This window comes from Polyodon spathula, chromosome 17 (assembly GCF_017654505.1).
Source record: "Polyodon spathula isolate WHYD16114869_AA chromosome 17, ASM1765450v1, whole genome shotgun sequence".
Lineage (NCBI taxonomy): Eukaryota > Metazoa > Chordata > Actinopteri > Acipenseriformes > Polyodontidae > Polyodon > Polyodon spathula.
In genome coordinates this window covers 2,831,824-2,844,336 of record NC_054550.1, presented here as the reverse complement: position 1 = coordinate 2,844,336, position 12,513 = coordinate 2,831,824, and the positions used below count along the sequence as shown (strand labels likewise).

The 12,513-nt window shown below is 40.4% G+C and overlaps 1 protein-coding gene across 1 annotated transcript in view; it reads left to right on the top strand.

Annotated features, from left to right (window-relative positions):
- Positions 1–11,037, top strand: part of LOC121329474 (cyclic AMP-responsive element-binding protein 3-like protein 1) — a 31,615-nt gene extending 20,578 nt beyond the window's left edge. The window contains exons 6-12 of the mRNA XM_041275026.1: positions 608–757; positions 1,189–1,247; positions 1,494–1,562; positions 4,528–4,627; positions 7,043–7,169; positions 9,515–9,779; positions 10,143–11,037. Of these exons, the coding sequence (XP_041130960.1) occupies positions 608–757; positions 1,189–1,247; positions 1,494–1,562; positions 4,528–4,627; positions 7,043–7,169; positions 9,515–9,779; positions 10,143–10,179 (807 nt within the window). The 3' untranslated portion in view covers positions 10,180–11,037. The remainder of the gene's footprint in view (positions 1–607; positions 758–1,188; positions 1,248–1,493; positions 1,563–4,527; positions 4,628–7,042; positions 7,170–9,514; positions 9,780–10,142) is intronic.
- The last annotated feature ends 1,476 nt before the right edge of the window (positions 11,038–12,513 follow it).

Below are 12,513 nucleotides of genomic sequence, written 5' to 3'. Positions count from 1 at the left end.
CAATCAAATTCTGTATGTAATGGTAACAGAAAAGAGAAATAATACACTGTATAGTACATTTTAAAAAGTGTCCAAATCTTTGTTCTTAATACCCATTCTTTGATGTTTACTGCATTGCTGATGCGTTTAGATATTCACTCTACTTTGTCAAATAATGGCCAACGCTATTTAAAAAGACGATTCAACAATTTTGGGAATCCCTCATCCCAAGTTCTGCTGAGTGCTAATTATCTCTGTGTCCTTTTGGTTCACAACGGGGTGAAAATGACATTAATTAGTAATACGATACAGTGTTAGCGCCCCTTGGTAAAAAGAACTGGAGAAATTGTCCTAATTAACTAGGCTAGTCACCACAGTGATTTATCATTCACCTCTTACTATGTGTTTCACATGCCCGCCGAGTCATCACCTTCCTGGAGTCCCGCCACTGTGCCTCCAGCCCACAGACACACCGCTAGCTGGAACGTTGTGCTTGATTGGGTTCGTTACACTTTTACAATGCCAGATTGGGCACCCTGCTGGTGCTCCCGAGTGTACAGCATTGCCCTGTCTCTTGCATCAGCAGCTGGATAGTCTGAGTAGTGTTTCTCTCCCTCTCTCCCCTCAGAAGCTGCAGGGAACCTCGGGGCCTCTGATGCTCACGGAGGAGGAGAAGCGCACCCTCGTCGCAGAGGGCTACCCCGTCCCCAACAAGCTGCCCCTCACCAAGACTGAAGAGAAGGCACTGAAACGGGTCAGGAGGAAGATCAAAAACAAGGTATTTCTTCTTAACAGAGCTCTCTGAACTACAATGTAGAAAGAGCTCAGATTTTTTTTCCTCTGTTGTTTGTAGTAATGTTCGCATGCAGCGATGGCAGTGTTATTTGATTTCAAATGCAATTTAGAATAACACAAAGAAGAATGAATCAGTCAGTTTTTATGAGGCTCAAATACATTATGCATTATGCATCAAGTTTATTCATCAAACCTTCCAAACCCAGAAATATTTATGCTGACATATCTCTTTATATTTTGAAATGAATCTGATTTATAAATGAGACATATTCAACGACTGTGGTTATTGCAGACTGTCTTGAATTGCACGCACTTGTTTGAAATACATTATCCGTCGCCCTTTATTGGAATGCATGCATGTTTAACCTGCCAGGTTGCTGAAGGCTGTCTTGCTATTTTCTTTTCTCTAATTAGATTTCCGCACAAGAGAGCAGAAGAAAGAAGAAGGAATATGTAGAATGCCTGGAGAAAAAGTAAGCCTTTGCTTAATACTCTGAATTCAACGATTAATTTTCTTTCATTTGTTGTACAAGAATTGCATTGCCTTGCTTTCCATGCAGTATACACTTAGGCATTGGAGGGGAAAGACTTATTTTTCAGGACACTCAACATAGCATAATGCGCACACAATGCAAAACAATGTAAGAGTATCGCCTGCGAGGAGGAACAGTAGTACCTGATAATATACTAAAAGTGTGCGTCGTCTTTTGATCTCGCAGGGTTGAGACGTATACATCAGAGAACAACGAACTGTGGAAGAAAGTAGAGACTCTGGAAAATGCCAACAGGTGAGAGGGAGAGGCTAGAGGGTGGAGAGCAGTGGGCTCTTAATTGATATGTTCCTTTATGATCTCTAGCTGGAAACGTGTCCAGCTGTTTATTGACACACGATGTCTGGTTGTCATCAGTCACCCTGAATCGCTTTAACTCCCCCTGCTCCTAAATAAAAGGACATGTCATGCTTCCTGACCCCCTCAGTTCTCAGTTAGTAAAAAGGGCACGTTTAACAGACCATTCGCTCCTTACCTGTTCATTCCATTCAAGTCTTGTGATTTACCGGCATTGATTATGGCAAGGTCCCTGGCTACAATGGTTTATTTATTAGATTGAGCAAAATATCATCCAGTATCGTTTCCTCCTAGCCTGAAAGGTAATTGTCACACAAAAAAAAGACCAGAATTCTAGATGTCTAGTACAATAAGAAAATGTATGAGGAATGTAATAAAGCATTCTGCAGTTGCGCGGTGTAAATAATGTGGCCTGCAGCAACAATTAGATTCATTGTTAAATGAAAAAAAAAATCAATTTTCATTACCGAGGTGACAAAACAGAAGCATAAAAAACAGATAATGCACTCTTTGAGACTGTATTGCAGTGCCACTCAAGAGAGAGATTCAATCAACAAGTACAGCTGCTGTTTCCCTGTTCAATGTCGCAATTCAATTAAACTGTCAGACTTAAGAGGAACTGTGCTTCGGAATAGTCTTCTTGAATATCGACACAATGAAAAGAGGGAAGACAGTGCCACAAAGCTTCATAAAGGTTAGGGCCAACAAAATCAATAATGACTATTTCTAGGGGGGAAAAAAAGCAGCGTTTGTATTCTGAAACAGCTTGTGTTTGCAACAGAGTTCTCGGGCATGACTCTGCCAGGACCAGGCTTCATCTGGCAATGCTTTGCATAAAATGTTAACCATCGAGAAACTTGCATTGGCCCACTGTGTTTACAAGTCGCATTTTCTGAAGTCTGCCAAACATGGCACAGACTGGATGATGAACATTAGGTTCAGTGCGGAAACGTGCCGAAGATTTAGACAAAGATAAATGACTGCATCTAACCGTGACTCGTACACAAGGAATGGGCTCTGTTTGGGCAGATGTAACAGACATTGCACATACAGTAATACCAGCTTTAATGACAACTGCCTTGGAAACACATAAATGTTTCATAAGATCAGTATTTTAGTTTGATGTGAGTAAATGCACTCATTCTATTTATTTATTTCACCTTCTGATCAGCTACAGAGTTCAAACACATTTGCGCCAAACTGAATAAATACTTAATAACATGCAGACTATCACCAGATTACATCGCATTTGTTTTATCCTCTTTTTCCAAGCGTGACTTCAGCAGTGAATTTGTTTTGGAAGATTAGCTTACTGACCTCTGCGTTGCTAAAGAAATTGATGGATCACTTCAGATTTCCCCCAGCTGATACATTAACTTCGGAACGGTTTCTGCTGAATCTGGCTGCACACATCGAGTTTGCCGCAGGCACCCGCCCACCTGTGCAGTTTGAAGTGTGATGGAGGAGGGGAGGAGGAGTGGAGGGGATCCCTGCAGTTTATTTTTCTTTCACTTCAGTCTGGCGACCGATGAGCTTTGAAAACAATGCAGTTTCTTTTTTTTTTTTTTTTGTGAATGAAGGCCAGATTTGCAGTGCGATCATCATCGCCCCACAGCTGGAGAATCTCAAAGTGATTAATGCCGTCGCTTATCCAATGAAAACAGAATGCTACAGTATGAATTCTGGACTAGAGAGTCATCCAGATACATCCTTAATTCAATGGCACAGGCTGTTCCACGAGGGCTCTCCAAGACTGAGTTTGGGTTAGGAGTCCCTTACCTCCTTGCGGACTACCCAGCCATTCCTACCCATTTCCACCGCTGTTTAGCTCTTTAAACAGGGTTTTTTTTTACAGCTCCTTATAAAAGGACAGAGTTGTGAGAACGCTGAAAGCCATTACAGTGTTATAGTGTTTGAACTGGTCTAATAAATCCACTCCACAGCTGTGAAACATCTTTGATATCCAGTACAGCAGGGCTTTTTAAATAATGGAAAGAAGCTTTTAAGTCTAGCTGCAGAATTGTTTCCCTCGTTGTATTGATTCATAGCGTTTATGCTTTTAAAGGATTTTAATCTGGTAGAAATTATGATTTCGGTTTGTGACTAATTTAGTTCTCCCTGTTGTTAGGGATGCACAAGAAAATAAGAAATATGAATTATGGTACTAGCAGCAATTCCCACTACAAAATGCCTGTTGCCTTCTGCAACATTCACACAACAAAAGCAAGTAATGATGCTTATCACTTATTAATTTGCTATAAGGGAAGCTATGTTGTAATCTCAGTTTAGGTTTTTTTACACGACACATGTAAAAGCTCAGTGACTGGCACCCCCGTTATTTTGCAGTTTTAATTCTGGATGTTCAGTAATTGCTAGCAGTTCTCTTTTGAATTAACCAAAATAAATGATTATATTGATTTGAAAGCATTGATCAAGATGGAAATGGAAATCAGATGAATCCCTTTAGAACAGATAGATTGCTGGTTCTTTAGAGTTGTTGTAATCTTTTGACATATAGCTCCCTCTAGTGGCCACTCTGTGTAATACAGGCCTGGATTCAGGGTTTTTTGTTAGCTCAGTTATCAGCACTGTTGTAATGTAGTCAAGCCATGTTTGTTTTGTGCTATATATTTCTCTTATTGTCAAGGATAAAAAAAAAACACTTCCCCTTTCAAGGTGTTATTTTCTTTCTGTACATTTGACATGCCATGATGGCCTTACTGTGCATTATATACTTTCCACTTTTTCTGATTTAATCCCAAATTCATTAACTCAGTATTTTGCCATGCAAAATCCAGTCAGTTCTTTGTTGCAGCAACAAGGGTCTTCTAGGAGCATCATCACTGTAATTTTATTTACACACATTTCAGGTCCTTTAATGTATTATTATATTTTTTTCTATTAGGACCCTGCTCCAGCAGCTGCAGAAGCTGCAGAGCCTTGTAACAGGAAAAGTGAACAGATCCTGCAAAATGGCTTCAACGCAAACCGGAACCTGCCTCATGGTACAGTAATCTGAATTTACCCTTACAGGTACTCTGTGTAGCACTGGAAAAGCATTCCAAACCCTTACAGACTGTGGGCAGGTACTCTGTGTAGCATTGGAAAAGCATTCCAAACCCTTACAGACTGTGGACAGGTACTCTGTGTAGCATTGGAAAAGCATTCCAAACCCTTACAGACTGTGGGCAGGTACTCTGTGTAGCATTGGAAAAGCATTCCAAACCCTTACAGACTGTGGACAGGTACTCTGTGTAGCATTGGAAAAGCATTCCAAACCCTTACAGACTGTGGGCAGGTACTCTGTGTAGCATTGGAAAAGCATTCCAAACCCTTACAGACTGTGGACAGGTACTCTGTGTAGCATTGGAAAAGCATTCCAAACCCTTACAGACTGTGGGCAGGTACTCTGTGTAGCATTGGAAAAGCATTCCAAACCCTTACAGACTGTGGGCAGGTACTCTGTGTAGCATTGGAAAAGCATTCCAAACCCTTACAGACTGTGGACAGGTACTCTGTGTAGCATTGGAAAAGCATTCCAAACCCTTACAGACTGTGGGCAGGTACTCTGTGTAGCATTGGAAAAGCATTCCAAACCCTTACAGACTGTGGGCAGGTACTCTGTGTAGCATTGGAAAAGCATTCCAAACCCTTACAGACTGTGGGCAGGTACTCTGTGTAGCATTGGAAAAGCATTCCAAACCCTTACAGACTGTGGGCAGGTACTCTGTGTAGCATTGGAAAAGCATTCCAAACCCTTACAGACTGTGGGCAGGTACTCTGTGTAGCATTGGAAAAGCATTCCAAACCCTTACAGACTGTGGGCAGGTACTCTGTGTAGCATTGGAAAAGCATTCCAAACCCTTACAGACTGTGGACAGGTACTCTGTGTAGCATTGGAAAAGCATTCCAAACCCTTACAGACTGTGGGCAGGTACTCTGTGTAGCATTGGAAAAGCATTCCAAACCCTTACAGACTGTGGGCAGGTACTCTGTGTAGCATTGGAAAAGCATTCCAAACCCTTACAGACTGTGGGCAGGTACTCTGTGTAGCATTGGAAAAGCATTCCAAACCCTTACAGACTGTGGGCAGGTACTCTGTGTAGCATTGGAAAAGCATTCCAAACCCTTACAGACTGTGGGCAGGTACTCTGTGTAGCATTGGAAAAGCATTCCAAACCCTTACAGACTGTGGGCAGGTACTCTGTGTAGCATTGGAAAAGCATTCCAAACCCTTACAGACTGTGGGCAGGTACTCTGTGTAGCATTGGAAAAGCATTCCAAACCCTTACAGACTGTGGGCAGGTACTCTGTGTAGCATTGGAAAAGCATTCCAAACCCTTACAGACTGTGGGCAGGTACTCTGTGTAGCATTGGAAAAGCATTCCAAACCCTTACAGACTGTGGGCAGGTACTCTGTGTAGCATTGGAAAAGCATTCCAAACCCTTACAGACTGTGGACAGGTACTCTGTGTAGCATTGGAAAAGCATTCCAAACCCTTACAGACTGTGGGCAGGTACTCTGTGTAGCATTGGAAAAGCATTCCAAACCCTTACAGACTGTGGGCAGGTACTCTGTGTAGCATTGGAAAAGCATTCCAAACCCTTACAGACTGTGGGCAGGTACTCTGTGTAGCATTGGAAAAGCATTCCAAACCCTTACAGACTGTGGGCAGGTACTCTGTGTAGCATTGGAAAAGCATTCCAAACCCTTACAGACTGTGGGCAGGTACTCTGTGTAGCATTGGAAAAGCATTCCAAACCCTTACAGACTGTGGACAGGTACTCTGTGTAGCATTGGAAAAGCATTCCAAACCCTTACAGACTGTGGGCAGGTACTCTGTGTAGCATTGGAAAAGCATTCCAAACCCTTACAGACTGTGGGCAGGTACTCTGTGTAGCATTGGAAAAGCATTCCAAACCCTTACAGACTGTGGGCAGGTACTCTGTGTAGCTTTGGAGAAACATTCCAAACTGAGAAATAGCCGTGCAAAATGACTAACAGGATGTTGCTTATTTAGTTGTTTGTGGTTGCCAATGATTAGTAACTTATTTATGAACTTTTAACTGTTTTTTGTAAATGTATATAAAAATGTATCAAACAATTTAAACCAAATGCAGTGCTGTGATACAGTAAGGAATCTTTAAATAGCCTGAAAATAAGTCATTAAATATTAGCTAACCATTAACTAAAAAATGAAACACATTTGTTTAACAAGTTACTTAGATAGTTATTAAAAAAAAACAATTACAATAAAGCATTAACAAGATTGTTGTTGTGTTTCTCCAGTTGAGGTGTTTGTGTGACTGAAATAATGTAGCGTTTGAAACTCCTCTTTCAAAGAGGTTCAGAGAGTTCACTGGCGTGTCTCATTTTGATTGGGAAGCTCAGTCTCAAAGGAGCATCTCTGTTGTTCCAGGTGGTGGTTCTGTGTTTCGTGCTGGTCCTGGGCTCCTTCATGCCAAGCATCCCAGAATTCTCCTCTGTGTCACAGACAGTGGAGGCCACTCCCCTATCATCGGCGGACGCTTACACCAGCAGCCAGAGTATGTAGCCATCTGATCAAACGTTTGACAAGCAGGAACGGGGGTCAATTCCCGTTTTTTCAATTCCAATTCCAATTCTGTTTTAAAATCAATTCCAATTCCAATTCTGTTTTAAAATCAGTTCCAATTCCAATTGTCTTTTAATCGATTCAATCAAAATTGTAATTAGCTGTATTCTGTTAAAATGAGCTTCTCACGCTGGCAACAAATTACCAAAATTGACGCCCAAGTCTGTTAGTCAATTACATTGACTTCAAATCCGTTGAAGAATCACAACAATCATTATGTCTCTAAAAATCAATTCCAGTTCCTTTGAAGTAATGGGAATTGATTTTAAAAAATCAAATCAACCCGGATTAAAGGACTAGCCATATAGGAATATCATTCACAATTAAAAAAGACACAGGTAGGACTAACTAGACCCTTTGTCATAATACAGTCATTGGAATGGTTGTAATTAGTTGTATGTTGGAGCATTTCAATTATTTTCTTGCCATGTTTTACACAGTCAAAAGGGTTTTATCCTCTCAGAAAATTTGTGTTTGCACTTGTTTCAAAATAGGGCAGTTTCTGCACTAGTGTTGTGTCCTACAAATTTAAACTGGAGTCGCAGAAATGTCTTTATATAAGCCAAGATGATGCTACTTATAGAAGACTGCAGCTTCAGTTGGTAGGCAATTGCTAATTTGGCCATTGTTTGCATGTGAAGATTCTGGCCTGATTTGAAATCAGCTCAATCGAAAAACAATAGATAAGAGTTTTTGGCTGATATATACTGGGGTTGCCTTAGAAACCTCAAAAGAGGAAAAGCCAGGACTGGAAACTGCTGGGAAGCCTTTGTGTGGTAATACTGGAAAATGTGGAGAAACCTGTGCAAAGTATTGAGGCCACAGTGGCAGCTGCAACCAGTATTTCTGTGCAATTTATATATGTTTTGTGTGGTGTTAAAACAGTGAATAGACAATTTAAAAGAAAAATGTGTTGCATATAAACAAAAATGTGTAACACTTTACTATGAACAATGCAAATGAGTAATATCTGAATATTAGTAACATCAGAGTCATGGGGAATTCTAACTTACACAATTCGTAATGGCCCTTGTAAAGGTTGCTCATAGTAAAAGCATGGCAATGCGTAATAAAGCATTGTAAAGCATAGAGAGGTCTGGTGACCATGGTATACTATTATCAGGGAGACTTCTATGGGATACACATCTTAACAATATATTTACAGGCTAAACTCATGTGCAAATTTCACTGTTTATATTTTTAATGTTAGGAACTGAGGCATGTTTTCTATGTGAGTTCTGCAGAATAGTGTTTTCTGATCCAGGCCAGAGGCACATTTATACTAATGCAATGCATTTTCTCTCAAATGGCTTTTTTAAATCCACTGACCTCCAATTTAAATTGTGGAGCTAAGACCCAATAAGAGACAGATTGTATCCGGAAACTATTCGTCAGACCATGTGTTCTGAAATGCACAGTAGTTCAGTTTAATAGGAAATGCAGCCGTGGGACACAGATGTTATTATTTCACTGCACACTGTGGGAGTGTTAGAGGAGCTGATAAGTGGATTGCACTGATGTGAACCTGCATAATGACCTTATGCAGGTTCACATCAGTGCAATCCACTTATCCCACAGAAGGGAAATCAACTGAATCTGTTTTTTTTTTTTTTTTTCTCTCTTACCACACTTAATATGCTTGCAGGGCAGAACCCTCAATCCAAAATTCATCCACTTACTCATATTATTTTCACATAATTACATCCCATAGTATGCACATTGGAACACCTCTGACATCTTTAATAGAGATATCGGTAACTAGGCATGTTTGTAACCACAACAACTATAGAAAAAACAAAAAAACAAGGAATTATGAAATGTAATAAAAAAAATAAAGAAGTTCTGGATGTAGATTAATTCAGGTGAAACATTCATCCACTCTTCTGAATATAGTGTCTGTGTTGTAATACACAGGATACACTGTATTCTGCATAACAAGGCCATTCATAGCTTATTTAAAGTACATCCGCTGATGGGTCTAATTATAAACCAAAGCCAACTGAATCTTCTGCAGAAAAGTGAACTGTTGTATGCTGTGGTAAAAACGTAGCAAAGTGCTGTAATGAAACGACAGTGAAAACATGGTAAAAGCACAGGTGAGCATGGTGAATCACAGAGGAGTATGGCAAAGAATTACAAAAAAAACAACAAGTGTAGTAAATTTATCATCTAAGCATGGAACAAGCATGGGGTGGGGTTTTAAAATCGCTCAGCAGGACAGCAGTGCTTGAGAAAGTGCCTTGAAGCCCTGTGTGTTTGTGTGTGTTTGTTCTGCAGTTCGCTCCCGAAGCCTTCTCTTCTATGATGAGGGGGCCTCTCTGGAGGACAGGTACAGCTCCTTCCTGGCAGTAGAGCACACCGACATCTGGGAGGCTTCACCCAAAGACTCCACAGGGGAGGGGGAGGCGAAGACTCGAGACCCACCCCAGGAGCACACGAACAGGGCACACGAGGCCTCCAAGTACCTCAGCAAAGTAGACGTGCTGGACTTCAACGGGACGGGCTCCGAGTTCATTCACCAGAAAAAACAGTTTCATGAAAGGTGACAAAAGAATTCTGGGTTAAATAAAGCACCATGGTGCAAGCTCAAAGAGGAACAAGGTGTTCGGTTCATTCCGAGTTCAAAAATCAAACCTAATCATCAAACTAAAAAAGCATCTTATAATTGGAGAGTGACACCAAAAAGTATAAATGCCAGTGCTGGATGTGTAGTTGGCCTATTCAGTCACTAGAGGTCAAAAAGCTCTTGTATGGGGTGACTTTGATTCCATTTAGAATTTTTGGTGTCAGTCTTTTTAAATAAGTGCCACAAAATAAAGTAGCTCTGGAAAAATAAAAAATAATAAGTTGGTTTCTCCATTCCAGTTTTCCCTTCCAATAACACAGTTTTCCTTTGTGTTTTCAGGGATGTGAACTCTGACAGCCCTGCAGAATTTGTGTAACCTGTCAAGTGGAAGCTGATCTCTGCAGCAGGATCATCTCCTGACTGATGGGTCTCAGGAGCAGGGAGGCTGTCTGCTCCAGGTCTGGGTCAGCCCGCGCTAATACTTGCCAGAGCCCATGGCATCTTCATACTAACACTGAGCCAATCAAGAGAGAGAGGGAGGGGGGCGAGCTTGACCCGAACCACAAAAAATATTATTTTTTTTATTTTTTTATTTCAGGGCTTTAAAAGTTTTTTTTTTTTTTTCCCCTCTGTTTGTGTGATCTGCTTCTGCTGAATACAACATGAGTGTGTGAGTGGGAGTTTTTTAATTATCACTGTGCTGAAGAGGTGCTTGACAGAGTTGCTTTGTGTTCAGAAACACACCTGAGATAAAACAAAGCTGAAGGAACACAGAAGATACAACAGTAAAGATTTCAAACTCTTGGCGTTTAGCTATTAAAACATTAGTAAAAGCTAGAACCCCCCCAGAATAATTCTTGTGAGAGCTCAACCCTTCTCTACTTTATAGCAATCCTTTACCCTGTGGTATGGAAACAAGCTTTCAGGAAGTGTTTAAGACTCTACACAGATCCTTAGAAAGGTGAGCAAAATCGCTCAGTTACTCAAAGTGATCCTCCCATTTAAAATATCAGTAGCAATTGCAGGATAGTCCACTCTCTGATGTTCAAGTGAATTATTTCATCTCCCAGTTCAATCAGGTTTCTTTTCAGATGCCAGGCTTCTTTTAAATGTGAAAACCTTCCGCCTCCTTACATCACTGCTGCATGTACTTGGTTACACTTTCCATTAAGTGTCTCTAAATACTTTGTATTTACATAGCAGTTAGTTAGTAAATACAGTACATGTATACTTACACATAATTACAATGTTATTATGCATAGTTACAATGTGCTTAATGTGTAAATCTTTTTGCACAATACAACCCTAACCCGAACCCTTTTCTGATACAATTGTGTACTTACATATATTGTGCCAAAAGGTTTACACATTAAGTACATTGTAACTATGCATAATAACATTGTAATTACTCGTAATCACGCATGTATTTACGAAGTGACTACTGTGTAGAGACACTTCATGTAAAGTGTTACTGGTGTTTGTTTGTCAGTTGTTTTATTTACTTTTTTTTTTTTGGGGGGGGGGGGGGGGGGGGGGCGACAAAAAAGCATTCTGTACTAGAAGTACCACAAGTTAAAGGTGTTGGTCTTTCAACCAATCAGCAAAGCACTGCCTTTATTGTAAATAGCTTTGATGATGTCATGTTTGCAAAGCCTTCTTGTCTTCGTTGTTAAACAGTTTACTCGCATAAACATTCTGTTATTTTTGTATGAAGAAATAAAAATGTGTATATAGGACCAGAAAAGTAGCGCTCAGAGCAGTTTATACTGTAAACCAAGTGGCATCATACGGTATAGCATCCTGTTTTATGTCTTGCACGAGTGTGTATTAAATTATTGCTTTGTAAATGGCATCTCAATATTCTGCACTGGGTACAATAATTACAGGGGCCAGTTCTAGTTCTGTTGTATTCCAAATGAATTCTCTAGAATTGTTATTTATGAAACATTGTCTTTTCACAGAAATCATGATTGTTCATAATCTTACCCTGTCAAACAAGAATGTCCTTAGCTGCCATCTTGCTATTTAATGCTGCATTATAAACCACACGAAATTGCAACAACTAAAGTTCAGATTACAAAAAAAAAGGCTGATGTCTCCAAGGGAAAGTGAGTCAGTCCATTCAGCCAATAGCCTGATGAGATGCCAGTTGCAAAGAGATTGCTCTGAGTGCTAAACTCAATCTCAAACGATACAGCATCCCTTTTGAGCCTGTCTTGTTTGTGTCAAAACTGGTGGGAGGTGACATATTGAACCAAACAAAATGAGGTAGGTGGTTGAAGAGAGAATACAGAACAATTCTGTAGGAGTTTCGTGTCAGGCTTTTCAGAACTGTACGGTCCTCATTCGATCCTGCACAGACTGTACAAACACTGAGCGCTTTTGAATTTGAAGTGTGCCTGTTAATCTCTCCAGGTAATTTTCTCTTCCAGTCTACTACCTGATGGAGTTTGTAACGTACCGAGCAGGGCCTTAATCACAGCCACTTTGCCTGATTAATTATAAGAGGCTGATCACGATAGTGCCTTTGTGACTTCATTTATTTTTTTGTGAGCGCTACAGACACCAGCTCGTAACTTTAGAAAGCTCTTTTAAAGCTGATTTAAACTGCATTTCAGCTGACTTCACAGTGTCTGGTACCAGGCATCAACCATTCTTCAAGGGATACTGCACCTTTGACACCCACCCTGTGTTTAAATGACAAATCAAA